The 16,363-nt window shown below is 43.0% G+C and overlaps 1 protein-coding gene across 2 annotated transcripts in view; it reads left to right on the top strand.

The window, feature by feature from the left end:
- The window catches only part of DENND1A (DENN domain containing 1A), a 235,816-nt gene that overhangs the window by 136,302 nt on the left and 83,151 nt on the right, over positions 1-16,363 (top strand). For both annotated transcript variants that reach the window (XM_070758843.1, XM_070758844.1), the window contains exons 11-12: positions 5,146-5,191; positions 12,416-12,517. In XM_070758843.1, the coding sequence (XP_070614944.1) occupies positions 5,146-5,191; positions 12,416-12,517 (148 nt within the window). The remainder of the gene's footprint in view (positions 1-5,145; positions 5,192-12,415; positions 12,518-16,363) is intronic.

Genomic DNA, 16,363 nt, shown 5'->3' with positions numbered 1-16,363 from the left:
CCACATAACCTCTTACAATAAAATATATACCTTCTTTTTTTTTTGTTACAATAAAATAGCATTGGCATCCTTCAGTCTCAAAAGACCATGGTATCATGCTCTGGAATATATAGAATAGCATTTATTTATTTATTCATTCATTCATTCATTTGACCCACCTTGGAAGGATGGAAGGCTGAGTCAACCTGGAGCCGGTGGTAAGATTTGAACTGCTGAACCACAGCTAGCAGTCAGCTGACGTAGCCTGCAGTGCTGCACTCTAACCACTGCGCCACCCCGGAAGGATTTTATTGCCCTTTTGCCAACATCCTTCAGTCTCAAAAGACCATGGTATCATGCTCTGGAATATATAGAATAGCATTTATTTATTCATTCATTCATTCATTCATTCATTCATTCATTCCATTACACAATGAGGGTTTTAGTGGGTATACACATAGTTGGCCTTCTCCAGGTCCCGTCGACTAAACAATGTCGTCTGGCGGGCCCCAGGGGAAGAGCCTTCTCTTTGGCGGCCCCAACCCTCTGGAACCAGCTCCCCCCGGAGATTAGGATTGCCCCCACCCTCCTTGCCTTTCGTAAACTCCCCCTGGCCTTTTATGTATGGTATGTTTGTGTGTATGTCTTGTTTTTAAATAAGGGGTTTTTAAGATATTTTTAATTATTAGATCTGTTATTAGATTTGTTGTTGTTGTGAGCCGCCCCGAGTCTACGGAGAGGGGCAGCATACAAATTTAATTAATAATAATAATAATAATAATACATAATACATAATACATAAGGTTACAGAGGATATACTCATAGTAAAATATATCTAAGAATGAATAGAAGAGAAGATATAGGAATAAAATATATCAATGAAAGAATAGAAGAAGAGATATAGGAATAGGAGAAAGGTATAGGAGATATAGGAGAGCAATAGGACAGGGGACTTATGTACGCCCCTTGCTGACCTCTTAGGAATCTGGAGAGGTCAACCATGGACAATCTAAGGGTAAAGTGTTGGAGGTTTGGGGATGACACTATGGAGTCCAGTAATGAGTGTCCAGATATCTTCAAGTTGCCAAGGTTGGGAAACACTGCGGTAGACTGATCCGAATTTTAATTAGAATAGTAAATGTTCATGATACTTGCCTGGATAAATCAATTTAGCCCTAGCTTTGTCTGCCATAAATGCATCCCTCTTCAGCCCACCTCCCCCATCCAATGGCTGCTTAATTTTGGAAATGAAAAAATAATAATAATCTTTTTTGCCCCCCCCCTCCAAAATTCCTCCCTTTTTGCTGAGATTCCAGAGAGGTGGAACGAAGGAATTTTAAATTTGCTTGCGGATTTAAAATGTAAACATTGACTTGGTATTGGCGGGGGTGGGGGAACATTGCAGCTGTGATCCAGTTGTGTCTTGTGACGGTGAACGGCAAGAGAGGAAGCAGGTGGCAAAGGGTGTGTGGTGAGGGGAGAAATTGTGATTGTTTTGCAACTGGACTTGGGCTGTTTTTCAGCCCACCCGTTTCGGAGTCTCCCGCTGACACTTTAATGGTCATTGGATACTCTTGGGATAATCTGAGATATTAGCTCGCCAGGAAAGAACAGGAAATAGTTCCCAAGTGCTTGTATTTTGAGACTTTACAAAGTTTGCTTCCATTCAATCCTCCAGTCTTAATCTAGGGCAGTGATGGCGAACCTTTTTTCCTTGGGTGCTGAATGAGCATGGGCTCATATTTCGCCCTCCACAGGCTCCAAAAATGTCCCCCAGAGGCCCTCCCCCATCCTCCAGAGGACCTCTGGAAGCCAAAAATGCCCTCCCAGAGCCTCTGTGCAAGGCAAAAATCAGCTGGCCAGCACACACATGCATATTGGAGCTGAGCTAAGGCAACGGCTCATGTGTCAGCAGATATGACTCCGTGTGCCACCTGTGGCACCCATGCTATAGGTTTGCTCATCATGGCCAACTCATCAAGTCCAACTCTCTATGGTCAACATGCCATGGCCAACTCATCACGGCCAACCTGCTAAGGCCAACTCATTATTGGCCAACTTGTCAAGGCCAACTCTCTATGGCCAACATGCCATGGCCAACTCATCATGCCAACTAGATCATGGCCAACTTGCCATGGCTGACTCGTCATGGCCAACTCATCACAGGACAATTTGCCACAGCCAACTCATCATGGTCAACTCATCAAGGCCAACTCACTATGGCTAACATGCCATGGCCAACTCATGCCAACTAGATCATGGCCAACACTCTATGGCCAACATGCAACGGCCAACTTGCCATGGCCTACTCATCATGGCCAACTCATCACGGCCAACTTGCCACAGCCAACTCATCATGGTCAACTCGTCAAGGCCAACTCTCTATGGCCAACATGCCATGGCCAACTCATCATGCCAACTAGATCATGGCCAACACTCTGGTCAACATGCCATGGCCAACTTGCCATGGCCTACTTGTCATGGCCAACTCATCACAGGACAATTTGCCGTAGCCAATTTGCCCCTCAGCACTTGCTGCCGGACAAGAGTTAACACCAATACTGAAGAAATAGTAGCCTGGGATTATTAAAGAAAGGATGCCAAAGGAGGAATAAAATGAAATGCGAATGACAAAAATTGAAATAATCTTTTTTTAATAGCAGCTAACCTGCGACTTATAAAACAGTTCATTAAATAACTTTCAAAGTTAAAACAATGGCCCTGAAAAACAGTGATTTGGAGTTCAATTGTGGGATCAGTTCTGCTCACAAGGTGAGGGCTACCTGTATTTTAAATAATTAAATTGAATCGTTGAATTATCTCGTGGCGAATGTCCCATGGCTATAGTGAGTTGGCTATCGTGAGTTGGCCATAGTGAGTTTCCCGTGGTGAGTTGGCTGCGGTGAACCTGTGCCATTCCACGCCAGAAACCATCAGGTGCATTTTCGGAGACGGTGTCACGCTCCCCCTGCCGCGGCAGGCGTGTGGGATGGGACGGATGCTAGCAACATCTGGTCTTCCGCCACGCCGATATTCCCTCTCCTTGTCAACAGAAAATCTGGATTGGGGATTGGGGACTGACTTCAGTTCTTCACCCATCTCTCCGAGCCCTGGGGTGTTTTGCAATATTTTAGACGCTTTTGATTCTGACATCCCTATTAAATATTTTGCGGGTCCCCAATTGCGTGCCTTGATTAATTGAGAAGACTGACAGATCAACACCAAGCAGTTAATTAAGTTCTACAGTTCTCCTGTCTTCTTCTCTGCTCCCCCCCCCCATTTCTTTTCTCCCGCTGGTGACAGGCCGTTTTTTTCTGGACACCCCAGCAAAGGGCAGGTTTTACGCGAATCTTCTCGGTCATCTGGCTTTGCCAGAGTTCACCCAATGAGACTTTTGTGGCCTTAAGACTTCCTGCCATGTTTAAGACCTTGGTGTTCTTTCCACGCCACCGAAGAAGCCGCCGCTGTCATTTCGCCGAATCTACTTAATTAGGAACACATCAGCGGTGGCGTTTGGAGGGGAGGTTGACGTCCTCTCGTCAGCCCGCTTGCTCCGAGCAGCCTGAAGTTGTTTGCCAACTAAACAAATGGCTTAGCACTCTCTCGGCTCTCATTGATCTGGCAAGGCTGAGACGCCACCGTGCATTTAAAGACGCCGTCAAAAGCTGATCATTAAAATCTCGCGGAGCAGGGACAGGCAAATGTAACCAAACAGAAAGGAATTGAAAACCCGCATCGTTCTTGGCAGACGGGATCGGTCGGTTTCCTTTTCTGAAAGCATTTTAAAAATTTTCTTTCGCAGCCCCGTGGTTAGCTGTTTTCCCCCTTTCCAGAACTCCTGCAGAAAATAGGTGCAAAGTATTTTACCAAGGCTGAAATCTTACCGTGGGCTTGCAGGTCATGAATACCATACGAAACTAGACCTACAATCCTGGGCCTAGAAAACTTAGAACTAAGACGCCTTAAACATGATCTAAGTATTGCCCACAAGATTATATGCTGCAACGTCCTGCCTGTCAACGACTACTTCAGCTCCAACCACAACAACACAAGAGCACATAACAGATTCAAGCTCAACATCAACCGCCCCAAACTTGACTGTAAAAAATACGACTTTAGTAATCGAGTTGTTGAAGCATGGAACTCATTACCGGACTCCATAGTGTCATCCCCTAACCCCCAACATTTTACCCTTAGTCCACGGTTGACCTCTCCAGATTCCTAAGAGGTCAGTAAGGGCGTGCATAAGTGCACTATAGTGCCTTCCGACCCCTGTCCTATTGTCTCTCCTATATTCCGTATATCTTCTCTTCTATCCCTTTATCTTTCTTCTATTCTCTCATTGATTATCTTATCCTATACTCTCTCTTCTATTCTTTCTCTAATTCTATTTCCTCAAAGCTGTCCTCTATTACCTTCATTGTGTATGATTCTCCGGGTCCCGTCGACTAAACAATATCGTCTGGCGGGACCCAGGGGAAGAGCCTTCTCTGTGGCGGCCCCGGCCCTCTGGAACCAGCTCCCCCCAGAGATTAGGATTGCCCCCACCCTCCTTGCCTTTTGTAAATTACTTAAAACCCACCTCTGCCGTCAGGCATGGGGGAATTGAGACATCTCCCCCAAGCCTATATAGTTTATGCATGGTATGTTTGTGTGTATGTCTTGCTTTTTAAATAAGGGTTTTTTTAAGATATTTTTAAATATTAGATTTGTTGTACATTGCTTTTTATTATTGCTGTGAGCCGCCCCAAGTCTACGGAGAGGGGCGGCATACAAATCTAATAGATAGATAGATAGATAGATAGATAGATAGATAGATAGATAGATAGATAGATAGATAGATAGATTAGATAGATTAGATAGATAGATAGATAGATAGATAGATAGATAGATAGATAGATAGATAGATTAGATAGATTAGATAGATAGATAGATAGATAGATAGATAGATAGATAGATAGATAGATAGATAGATAGATTAGATAGATAGATAGATAGATAGATAGATAGATAGATAGATAGATAGATAGATAGATAGATAGATAGATAGATAGATAAATAGATAGATAAATTAAAATATCTTCTTGGTCAAACTGACTCTAGCTTCCAAAACTCTCATTTGTCTTTGTCAAATTCAACCAATTTTTTTCTTTTCTTTCCTTCCAGCGCCCCGATGCCCTACCTCATAGGAATTCATATAAGCCTGATAGAGGTAAGTCCCTTTGGTTTGTTCAAACCACTGAAAACAGGGTTGAAGTGGGTCATAAACCTCCCCTCTCAATTTCTTTCTGGCAGAATTCCTGGCAGAAGTTTTTTTCGGCAACTGTCAGGCACTTCCTAAGTTTATGTGCATAGTTGCTGTCCCCTCCCTCCCTGTCTTTCAGGCATTTGAGGAGGGGGAGAAAAAAGAGATGAGAGATTGAACAAGACTAGAAAGAGTGCAGAGAAGAGCAACCGAGATTATTAGGGGACTGAAGGATAAAACATATGAAGAACGGTTGCAGGAAGTGGATATGTCTACTTTAATGAAAAAAAAGGACTAGGGGAAAACATGATAGCAGTGTTCCAATATCTCAGGGGTTGCCACAAAGAAGATTTGGGGGGGGGGGGTGTCAAGCTATTCTCCAAAACACCTGAAGGTAGGACAAGAAGCAATGGGTGGAAACTCATCAAGGAGAGAAGCAACTTAGAACTAAGGAGACATTTCCTGACAATCAGAACAATTAACCAGTGGAACTACTTGCCTGTAGAAGTTGAGAGTGCTCAAACACTGGAGGTTTTTAAGAAGAGACTGGATAACCATTTGTCTCAAGCAGTGTAAGGTTTCCTGTCTAAGCAGGGGGTTTGACTAGAAGACCTCCAAGGTCCCTTCCAACTCTGTTATTACTGGTACAAGTTGTTGTTGTTAGTTGTCATCCACGTTTCATACTAGCATACATCATCAATTCAACCATAGGCTGGGGCAGATGTTAAAATTCAATGACCCCAAGCCTGTCGGCAGAGGTGCATTTTTAAGGCTTTATTAATTTATTTATTTATTTATTTATTTATTTATCTATCTATCTATCTATCTATCTATCTATCTATCTATCTATCTATCTATCTACTTATCTATTTATCTATCGATCGATCGATATATCTATCTCTATCTATCTATCTTATCTATTTATCTATCTATTTATTTATCTATTTATCTATTTATTTATCTATCTATTTATTTGTTTGTTTGTTTATTTATTTATTATTGATTGATTGATTGGATTTGTATGCTGCCCCTCTCCGCAGACTCGTGGCTGGTAACTTTCCCTCCCATGCAACCCCCCCTCCCAATTCCCATGATACTATTTGAATTGCGGCAGGCCAAAGTCCAAACGGAGGTCTGACACTCAGCTTGACCAAGCTTCTGGAGAGAAGGAAGACAAAAGAGGTTTCCAGGCTGTGTACCTGGACCAGGTGTTTTCTCTCGGGCCTTGCAAAAGCAGACAGGTAGGCCCGAAAGGCGGCTGAGCCTTCCACTACCACTGCCCAGTGGTCCACGGGATTTAAAATCATGAATTTAGTGGCCCCCAGGGTCAAAAAGGTTGGACTAGAAGACCTCAAAGCCCCCTTCCAAGTCTATTAGCTAGAGCTAACAAGCAGGAAGAGAGAGATTGTGATCCCACCGTATAGAGCGCTGGTGAGACCCCATTTGGAATACTGTGTCCAGTTCTGGAGACCTCACCTATAAAAAGATATTGATCAAATTGAACGGGTCCAAAGAGGGGCTACAAAAATGGTGGAAGGCCTTAAGCATTAAACTTATCAGGAAAAACTTCATGAACTCAACCTATATAGTCTGAAGGACAGAAGGGAAAGGGCGGGGACATGATCGAAACATTTAAATATGTTAAAGGGTTAAATAAGGTTCAGGAGAAAAGTGTTTTTAATAGGAAAGTGAACCCAAGAACCAGGGGGCACAATCTGAGGTTAGTTGTATGTAAAATAATGCACTTGGGGAAAAGGAATCCTCAATCTGAGTATTGCATTGGCAGTTCTGTGTTAGCAAAAACTTCAGAAGAGAAGGATTTAGGGGTAGTGATTTCTGACTGTCTCAAAATGGGTGAGCAGTGTGGTCGGGCGGTAGGAAAAGCAAGTAGGATGCTTGGCTGCATAGCTAGAGGTATAACAAGCAGGAAGAGGGAGATTGTGATCCCCTTATATAGAGCGCTGGTGAGACCACATTTGGAGTACTGTGTTCAGTTCTGGAGACCTCACCTACAAAAAGATATTGACAAAATTGAACGGGTCCAAAGATGGGCTACAAGAATGGTGGAAGGTCTTAAGCATAAAACGTATCAGGAAAGACTTAATGAACTCAATCTGTATAGTCTGGAGGACAGAAGGAAAAGGGGGGACATGATCGAAACATTTAAATATGTTAAAGGGTTAAATAAGGTTAAATAAGGTTCAGGGTTAAATAAGGTTAAATAAGGTTCAGGAAGGAAGTGTTTTTAATAGGAAAGTAAACACAAGAACAAGGGGACACAATCTGAAGTTAGTTGGGGATCAAAGGCAACATGGGAAAATATTATTTGACTGAAAGAGGAGTAGATGCTTGGAACAAACTTCCAGCAGACGTGATTGGTAAATCCACAGCAACTGAATTTAAACATGCCTGGGATAAACATAGATCCATCCTAAGATAAAACACAGGAAAATAGTATAAGGGCAGACTAGATGGACCATGAGGTCTTTTTCTGCTGTCAATCTTCTATGTTTCTATTATTTTGTCCTACTCCAGGAAAACATAGGGCTTTGCTTAACGATGCGGATAAGACTCTATGTTCCTTGAGAGTTAAAATATCAAACTTATCCATAGCTTGTTGGGTTTAATTTGCTATGACTGGAAAACTCTCCAGTGGGATGAAGTTATTAAGGTGGGTGGTGTTTGTTTTAAAGACCTGTTTCTGTTTTAGAAAAAAAAACACCAGTTTCCCCCAATTCCTTTTTTGCCCGATTTCTCTGCCATCACCTAATCATTCATTCCGCTTACGGTTTCTATTTAGCCCTCTCTAAAGCAACTTCAAAGGAGCTAGAAACTTTAGTCAGGCACCGCACACAAGACAAGACAGGAGGGTATGAATAATGGAAGACTTTTTTTTTTACTACGGCACTAGCCATTCAAATTCCGGAAACAGAAAGGATAAGCTCTGTTAAATTGCCAGCAGATAAAGACCATCAGACCAACTCAGCCTTGATCCTTCTTCCTACTCCTTCCTAGTTTTTACGTGGCTGGAGCCTAAATCGATATTTCCCCCCTCCCCTTTCCGTTCGCACCGGTTGCATTTGAAACTGTGGAGATGGTTCTTTTTGAGCCTCAAGAAGTAAAGGTTTTACACAGCTTCCTTTCTTGATGGGAATCTTCTACGCCCTGGATTTTGGATGGTCTTCCAGAAGATGCTCACCTCGATCCACAGCTAACATTAGAAAAACATCTTTCAGCTGTGGCGAGGGGGGCGTTCGCCCAGGTTTGCCTGGTGCACCAGTTGCGACCCTATTTGGACCAGGAGTCACTGCTCACAGTCACTCATGCCCTCATCGCCTCGAGTCTCGACTACTGTAACGCTCTCTACATGGGGCTACCTTTGAAAAGTGTTCGGAAACTTCAGATCATGCAGAATGCAGCTGCGAGACCAATCATGGGCTCCTCTAAATATGCCCATGTCACACCAACACTCCGCAGTCTGCATTGGTTGCCGATCCATTTCCGGTCACAATTCAAAGTGTTGGTTATGACCTATAAAGCCCTTCATGGCACCGGACCAGATTATCTCAGGGACCGCCTTCTGCCGCAGGAATCCCAGCGGCCAGTTAGGTCCCACAGAGTGGGTCTTCTCCAGGTCCAGTCAACTAAACAATGCCGCTAGGCGGGACCCAGGGGATGAGCCTTCTCTTTGGCGGCCCCGGCCCTCTGGAACCAACTCCCCCCAGAGATTAGAATTGCCCCCACCCTCCTTGCCTTTCGTAAGCTACTTAAGACCCACCTCTGCCGCCAGGCATGAAGGAATTAAGACTTCTTCTCCCCCTAGGCCGTTACAATTGTATGCATGGTATGTTTGTGTGTATGTTTGGTTTTGTATATTAAGGGGTTTTAATTCACTTTTAGTATTGGATTATTATTGTATATTGTTTATGATTGTTGTTAGCCGCTCCGAGTTTTCGGAGAGGGGTGGCATATAAATCCAATGAAACTTGAAACTTGGTTTCCCATCTCTGAGGACCTGCTGAAATAGCAATTGCATTTAGACTTATATACCGCTTCACAGTGCTTTTACAAAAAAAAAGCACAGGAGGTGTGTGTGTGTGAGAGAGAGAGAGAGTGGACAGAAGACAGAGGCCACCTGCCACCTGTGGGTCAAAGGGTTCAGAGGTCAAAGGACATGTGTTGCTTTAAACCACATCAGGTCTGTGGAGTAGCTTTTTCAGATTGTAAATCAAAGAGGGGAATTTTAATTAAAGCTTTCCTTACCAGCTCTTTAAAGGGAGATATCCAGTCTCTTTCCCCTCCTCAGTTACCAAATCAATTTGTCATCAATGCTGTTTGCAACTTTCCTTTAGCTTCCAGGTTTCCACAGCCTGCTCGAAGCGTTGTAGATTTTCATGCGTACAGGTCTGACGGTCTTGGTATATTCGGGTTTCTTCCCGTGTAGGATTTGGAAATTTCTGGTGACGTTTCGACGAGGTCCCACTCGTCATCTTCAGGCTGGTGTTTCTGTCCTTGTTCTAGGGCGAACACAGCGAGACCTGAGCTGCCTTCCTTCTGTAAATACTGGTGGCTGGGTGTGGTTTGATGGCTCAGCAATTGCCTGCTGTGTAGAAACTTCCTGGTGAGTCAGTGGGGTTACATCAACGACCTCAGGTGTTACCCCACTGACTCACCAGGAAGTTTCTACACTGACTCACCAGGAAGTTTCTACACAGCAGGCAATTGCTGAGCCATCAAACCACACCCAGTCACCAGTATATATATATATATCACATGTTTTTTTGCTGAATTTGAAAATTAAGGGAGACTAGGATATTTGGCCTTATTTTGGCCTCATCAGCTAGCCATACCCACTGGGACTTGAACCTGTAACCTTTGCCTTGTAAGGCAGAGAATTATCCTCTAGGCTACAGTATCCAATCCCTTCAGCTCTGCACCAGGGAAGAGTTACAATTTTTTGTGTCGAATCACCCTGGTGTATTGAAGGAACATCACATCTCCTTATTTGCCTCTCGGCCCAACTCAGGGCCATTTCCAAGGCAGTTAATTTTTATTGATAGCCGACAATTCTATCTGTATGTGTCACATGTTTTTTTGCTGAATTTGAAAATTAAGGGAGACTAGGATAGATCTATTTCGGCCTTATTTTGGCCTCATCAGCTAGCCATACCCATATATATAGATATTGCAAATCATGCCGAACTACTCAACGATTTAAACCTGGCTTTTCTGCTTTGCCTTCAAAGCATTCTGCAGACTTGAAAAGGTTGCAGAATAGAAACAGCCGATCAACTCTGAGTTGGTTGATTAATTGATGGTCCCCTTCCTTTCCTTTTTCTTTCTTTCTTTCTTTTTTTTTTTTTGCCGAGGGGAGGAGGAATCCTGATTGATGTCCCTGAGAGTCAAAGACATGTTTTATCACTTTGTCAAAGAAAAAACATCACCTGTGTGAATTGAAGGACCGTTATTATCTACTTTAATAATAAGAGCATCTGCACCAAGACAAATTCCTTGTGTGTCCAATCACACTTGGCCAATAAAATTCTATTCTATTTAACGGAGACTAAAATGGACAATTTATGTAAATCTAGCTGTGGAGTAAAAATTAGGCTAAAGTCCTGAGCAATGTTCCCTCAAATTTTTTTTCAGTGTGGGCAGAAAAGTATAGTGTCTGAGCGACAATCCCTTTGGAACTGGGCAGCATAGATAGATAGATAGATAGATAGATAGATAGATAGATAGATAGATAGATAGATAGATAGATAGATAGATAGATAGATAGATAGATTATTATTTGGGTGCTTTTTACCATATGCTTTAAATCAAGAGTCATTTCTCTCTCTTTCTCTCTCCCCCTCTTGCTCTCTCTCTCTCTCTCTCTTTCTCTCTATTGCTTTCTTTCTTTCTCACTCTTTCTTTCTATCTCTCTTGCTTTCTTTCTCTTCTCTCTCTTGCAATCTCTCTCCCACCCCTTTCATCTCTCTCTCTCTTTCTCTCTTGTTTTCTTTTCTTTTGGAAAAGGGTGTGCAGGGGGGTATTTTGGGGTGCGTGTGCGCACACGCACGCAGCCTACAGGGAACGGTGGTCCTGAGCGAAGAGCAATGGTTTTCAGCTTCGCTGTTACCCTCCAAATGGTATAAAGTTTGACAGCTCAAATGATATGCTGGGAACCTTTCTAGAGATGAGATTATTATTTTTAATTGCTAGACGGAGTGGCTGTGGGTTTTGCCTCCCAAGGACAATTCCATCTGTCCGTCCATTACCCTGGGGGGGGGATTATTGACCCCCTCAGAGAGGGTTCGCAACTTGGGCGTCCTCCTCGATCCACAGCTCACATTAGAGCACCATCTTTCAGCTGTGGCAAGGAGGGCGTTTGCCCAGGTTCGCCTGGTGCACCAGTTGCGGCCCTATTTGGACCGGGAGTCACTGCTCACAGTCACTCATGCCCTCATCATCTCAAGGTTTGACTACTGCAACGCTCTCTACATGGGGCTACCTTTGAAAAATGTTCGGAAACTTCAGATCGTGCAGAACGCGGCCACGAGAGCTATCGTGGGGCTTCCAAGATCTGCCCACGTTTCACCAACACTCCGTGGCCTGCACTGGCTACTGATCAGTTTCCGGTCACAATTCAAAGTGTTGGTTATGACCGATAAAGCCCTACATGGCATTGGACCAGAATATCTCCGAGACTGCCTCCTGCCACACGAATCCCAGTGGCCGATAAGGTCTCACAGAGTTGGCCTTCTCCGGGTCCCGTCGACCAAACAATGTTGGCTGGTGGGACCCAGGGGATGAGCCTTCTCTGTGGCGGCCCCGGCCCTCTGGCTCTATTCTATTCTATTTATTATTATTCTATTCTATTCTACTCTACTGTATTCTATTCATTATTATTCTACTCTATTCATTATTCTATTCTATTCTACCCATTTTATTCTATTCTATTCATTATTACTCAACTCCACTTTACTCTATTCTATTCATTATTATTGTACTCTACTCTGGTCTCCGGGTCTCCGGAGAGAGGCGGCATACAAATCTAATAAATTAAATTAAAATTAAATTAAATTACTCTGTTCATTATTATTCTATTCTATTCTACTCTACTCTATTCTATTTCCAATATTCTATACAGTTCTGTTCTATTCTGTTCTATAAATAATTACTTACTCCTCCCCGTTTCATTTTCAGAAAGTCAGAACTATTTCCCTGGATGATGTGGTCATTCTAAATGTGGACACCAACACACTGGAAACACCTTTCGATGATCTACAAAACCTCCCCAATGATGTAGTGAGTACACTTAACATTTCTTCCCGATTCCTTTTCTTGTTATGCTCCAAGGAACGTCTGGTGGTTCTCCTAAGCAGAGGACCACTAAATAAAACTTTAGCAGTCAACTCACCGAAATATTGAATAAAACCTTAGTCCTTAGCATGTGCAAGATGGCAAGCTTCACATCCATCAGTCGATGTTGTTAAAAATGGATTGGATGAGGGAAGGACTTGCCCTTCAACCTTTCGTGGTCCCTGCCACTGGAGGCTCACCCCTGCATCAGCCGACAGATGTTAAAACCATAAAACATGACATGGGGAGGAAGAGGAGGAGGAAGAGAACTTGCCACTTGCTAGCAAAAATATTGTTTCCTAGTATGATTTCATTGCTTATTGGTACCCTAATGACTATCATTAAGTGTTATAACTTATGATTCTTGGCAAATGTGTCTTTTTATTTATTTATTTATATTTATTTTATTTATTTATTAGATTTGTATGCCGCCCCTCTCCGATGACTCAGGGCGGCTAACAACAATAAAAAAGACAATGTAACAAATCTAATATTAAAAAATAATCTAAAAAAACCCAGTTTGAGAGACCAATCATACAAACAAGCATACCATGTATAAATTCTATAAGCCTAGGGGGAAGGGGAAAAAATTTCAATTCCCCCATGCCTGACGACAGAGGTGGGTTTTAAGGAGCTTACGAAAGGCAAGGAGGGTGGGGGCAACTCTGATATCTGGGGGGAGCTGGTTCCGGAGGGTCGGGACCGCCACAGAGAAGGCTCTTCTCCTGGGTCCCGCCAAATGACATTGTTTAGTCGACGGGACCCGGAGAAAGCCAACTCTGTGGGACCTAACTGGTCGCTGGGATTCGTGCAGCAGAAGGCAGTCCCGGAGATATTCTGGTCCGATGCCATGAAGGGCTTTATAGGTCATAACCAACACTTTGAATTGTGACCGGAAATTGATCAGCAACCAATGCAGACTGCGGAGTGTTGGTGTGACATGGGCATTCCTTGGGAAGCCCATGATTGCTCTCGCAGCTGCGTTCTGCACGATCTGAAGTTTCCGAACACTCTTCAAAGGTAGCCCCATGTAGAGAGCATTACAGTAGTCGAACCTCGAGGTGATGAGGGCATGAGTGACTGTGAGCAGTGACTCCCGGTCCAGATAGGTCCGCAACTGGTGCACCAGGTGAACCTGGGCAAACGCCCCCCTCGCCACAGCTGAAAGATGTTTCTCTAATGTGAGCTGTGGGTCGAGGAGGACGCCCAAGTTGCGGACCCTCTCTGAGGAGGTCAATAATTCCTCCCCAGGGTTATGGACGGACAGATTGAATTGTCCTTGGGAGGCAGAACCCACAGCCACTCCGTCTTATCCGGGTTGAGCTTGAGTCTGTTGACACCCATCCAGACCCCAACAGCCTCCAGGCCCCGGCACATCACTTCCACTGCTTCGTTGACTGAGCATGTGCACCAAAGACAAATTCCTTGTGTGTTCAATCACCCTTGGCCAATAAAGAATTATATAGAAACATAGAAACATAGAAACAAAATTATATCTAACTATTTATCTACTTTAGGAGAGATTAGTAAAATGGAATTAACCAGCAGGTTTAAAAGCAAAAAAAACAAACAAACCCCAAGGTTTTGCTGGATTTTATTTTTTAATATATGTCAGTATCAATACATGAATAGTTTGGCCTCTGGGTACAATTCATTTTGATACAAGGGGCAATAATAGTATTAATAATATTTGTTATTATTTAATATTTGTTATCAATATACATGATTGTTTTAATGTAGTTATTCAATATTTCATTGCTCCTTTTAATGACAATGGTAACATTATTTAAGCATACATAGTAATACCATCATTTAATCTCTAATCTTTCCATCTAATTATTGCTTATATTCCATTATATAAAATTATACATGCTAATATTACCTCTATTTCTTATTTCTGCCTCTATTCTAGCTTCTAGTCAGGTCACCATCAGTGTTCCCCCTAATTTTTTTGGGGGGGGGGAAGTATAGTGTCTGAGCGGCAGTCCCTTCGGGACTGGGCGGCACAGAAATAATAAACAAACAAACAAACAAACAAACAAACAAATAAAAAACCCACCCTGTTTTGCCTCAGAGAATTTCAAAATAAAATACTGTACTGTGTGTCTATAACAGTGAGCTCATAATAGGGCAACTCTATCAATATCAAAATGCCACTTAAATAGTTGAGTTAGTTTCAAACTAGATTTTGATTTTCTTTCTCTCTTCCTTACTCCCATTCTTTTTCTTTCTCTTTTTCTTCCTCTCTTTTTTCTATCTGTTTCTCTCTCTTCCTCTCTCTCTCCTTCCCTCTCACTCTTTCCCTCTCGGCTTCTGGGCAGGTTTGGAAAACTCTGAGTTGATGATGATTTTTAAGTGAGCGATTGCTCACTGCTCAGCTTAGAGGGAACTATGGTCACCATTACTTATCCTAGTGTGAATAGAATAGAACAGAACAGAATTCTGGCCAAGTGTGATTGGACACACAAGGAATTTGTCATTGGTGCATATGCTTTCAGTGTACATAAAAGAAAAGATACATGAATACTTACTCAGAGTAAGTTAGAGCAATGAAAAAAATCTTGCAATGACAGGGCTTGAAAATATTCTTCACAGAGAGAAACAACGAAAGAGCTTGCAAGGTAAAAGTTGGAAAGATCGTTAGCAACTAGTTAGGACTGGAAAAAAATGCTACATTCTGTTCTGCCGGGCTCTCTGATAGGAGCCTCCCGAAAATTCAAGGGTACAAATTTCAGACACACACACACATTTGAAAATTCAAAACAATGTTCTTTATCCCAAAATTCAAAATAAACAAAGCACTCTTTTTGTATTGAAAAGAGCACTCTTCCCAAAACAACCAGGTAGTCTGTACAATTTCCCTTAAGCAGTCATTAAGTACTTAGCTAGCAGCTGTGAAGAAACTTCACACCCCTTCTTCTTCCAATGAAGTGAGACACACACACACACACGTTGCTCTGCTTTGGTTTTCAAGGCGTGAAAAAGCAACAAAGTTCAGCAACACAAGATTCCTGACGAACTCTGATCAGATATTCTTCCACAACGGCCAAACACACATGCTGCTATTTATAGCAGCAGCCCTAATTACTGGAGCCCCACCCAACCACAGGTGGCCTCCCTTATTTCCTGCAATATGTTCTTACTTGGTCTCTTCTACGCATAATTCTGCGCTTGCGTGGGTCCAAAACGTCTTCATCTGAATCAATGGAAGATAAGGGAGATTGACTGCCTGGGCTGTGTGCCAAGCCCCCCTCTGCCGAGTCACTCCCACCTTCTTCTTCATCCGAGGAAACTAAACTCTGAACTGATTCTGTCGGCAATAACACAGGCCTGTGACATGTTGAAGTTTCCCCTGCATCCACCTGCCCATTCCCTGGGGCAGGAGCTGGGCCAGAGCCAACCACAACACATTCAGAATATAAAACACACCCAAATTATCAGCTTCTTTTAGGGAGGAAAAAGGGGTGTCACCTAACATCAAAAACATCATCAAAAAAGCACAACAAAGAATGTTCTTTCTGCGCCAGCTCAGGAAGCTCAAACTGCCCAAGGAGCTGCTGATTCAGTTCTACAGAGGAATCATTGAGTCTGTCATCTGCACCTCTATAACTGTCTGGTTTGGTGCTGCAACCCAACAGGACTGACACAGACTTCAGAGGAGAATCAGAACTGCAGAAAAAACAATTGCTGCCAACCTGCCTTCCATTGAGGACTTGTATACTGCACGAGTCAAAAAGAGGGCAGGAAAAATATTTACGGACCCCTCACATCCTGGACACAAATTGTTTCAAC

Source organism: Erythrolamprus reginae, chromosome 8 (assembly GCF_031021105.1).
Source record: "Erythrolamprus reginae isolate rEryReg1 chromosome 8, rEryReg1.hap1, whole genome shotgun sequence".
In the NCBI taxonomy this organism is placed as follows: Eukaryota; Metazoa; Chordata; class Lepidosauria; order Squamata; family Dipsadidae; genus Erythrolamprus; species Erythrolamprus reginae.
The sequence above is the reverse complement of the archived record's forward strand: the minus strand, read 5'-3'. Positions and strand labels throughout refer to the sequence as shown.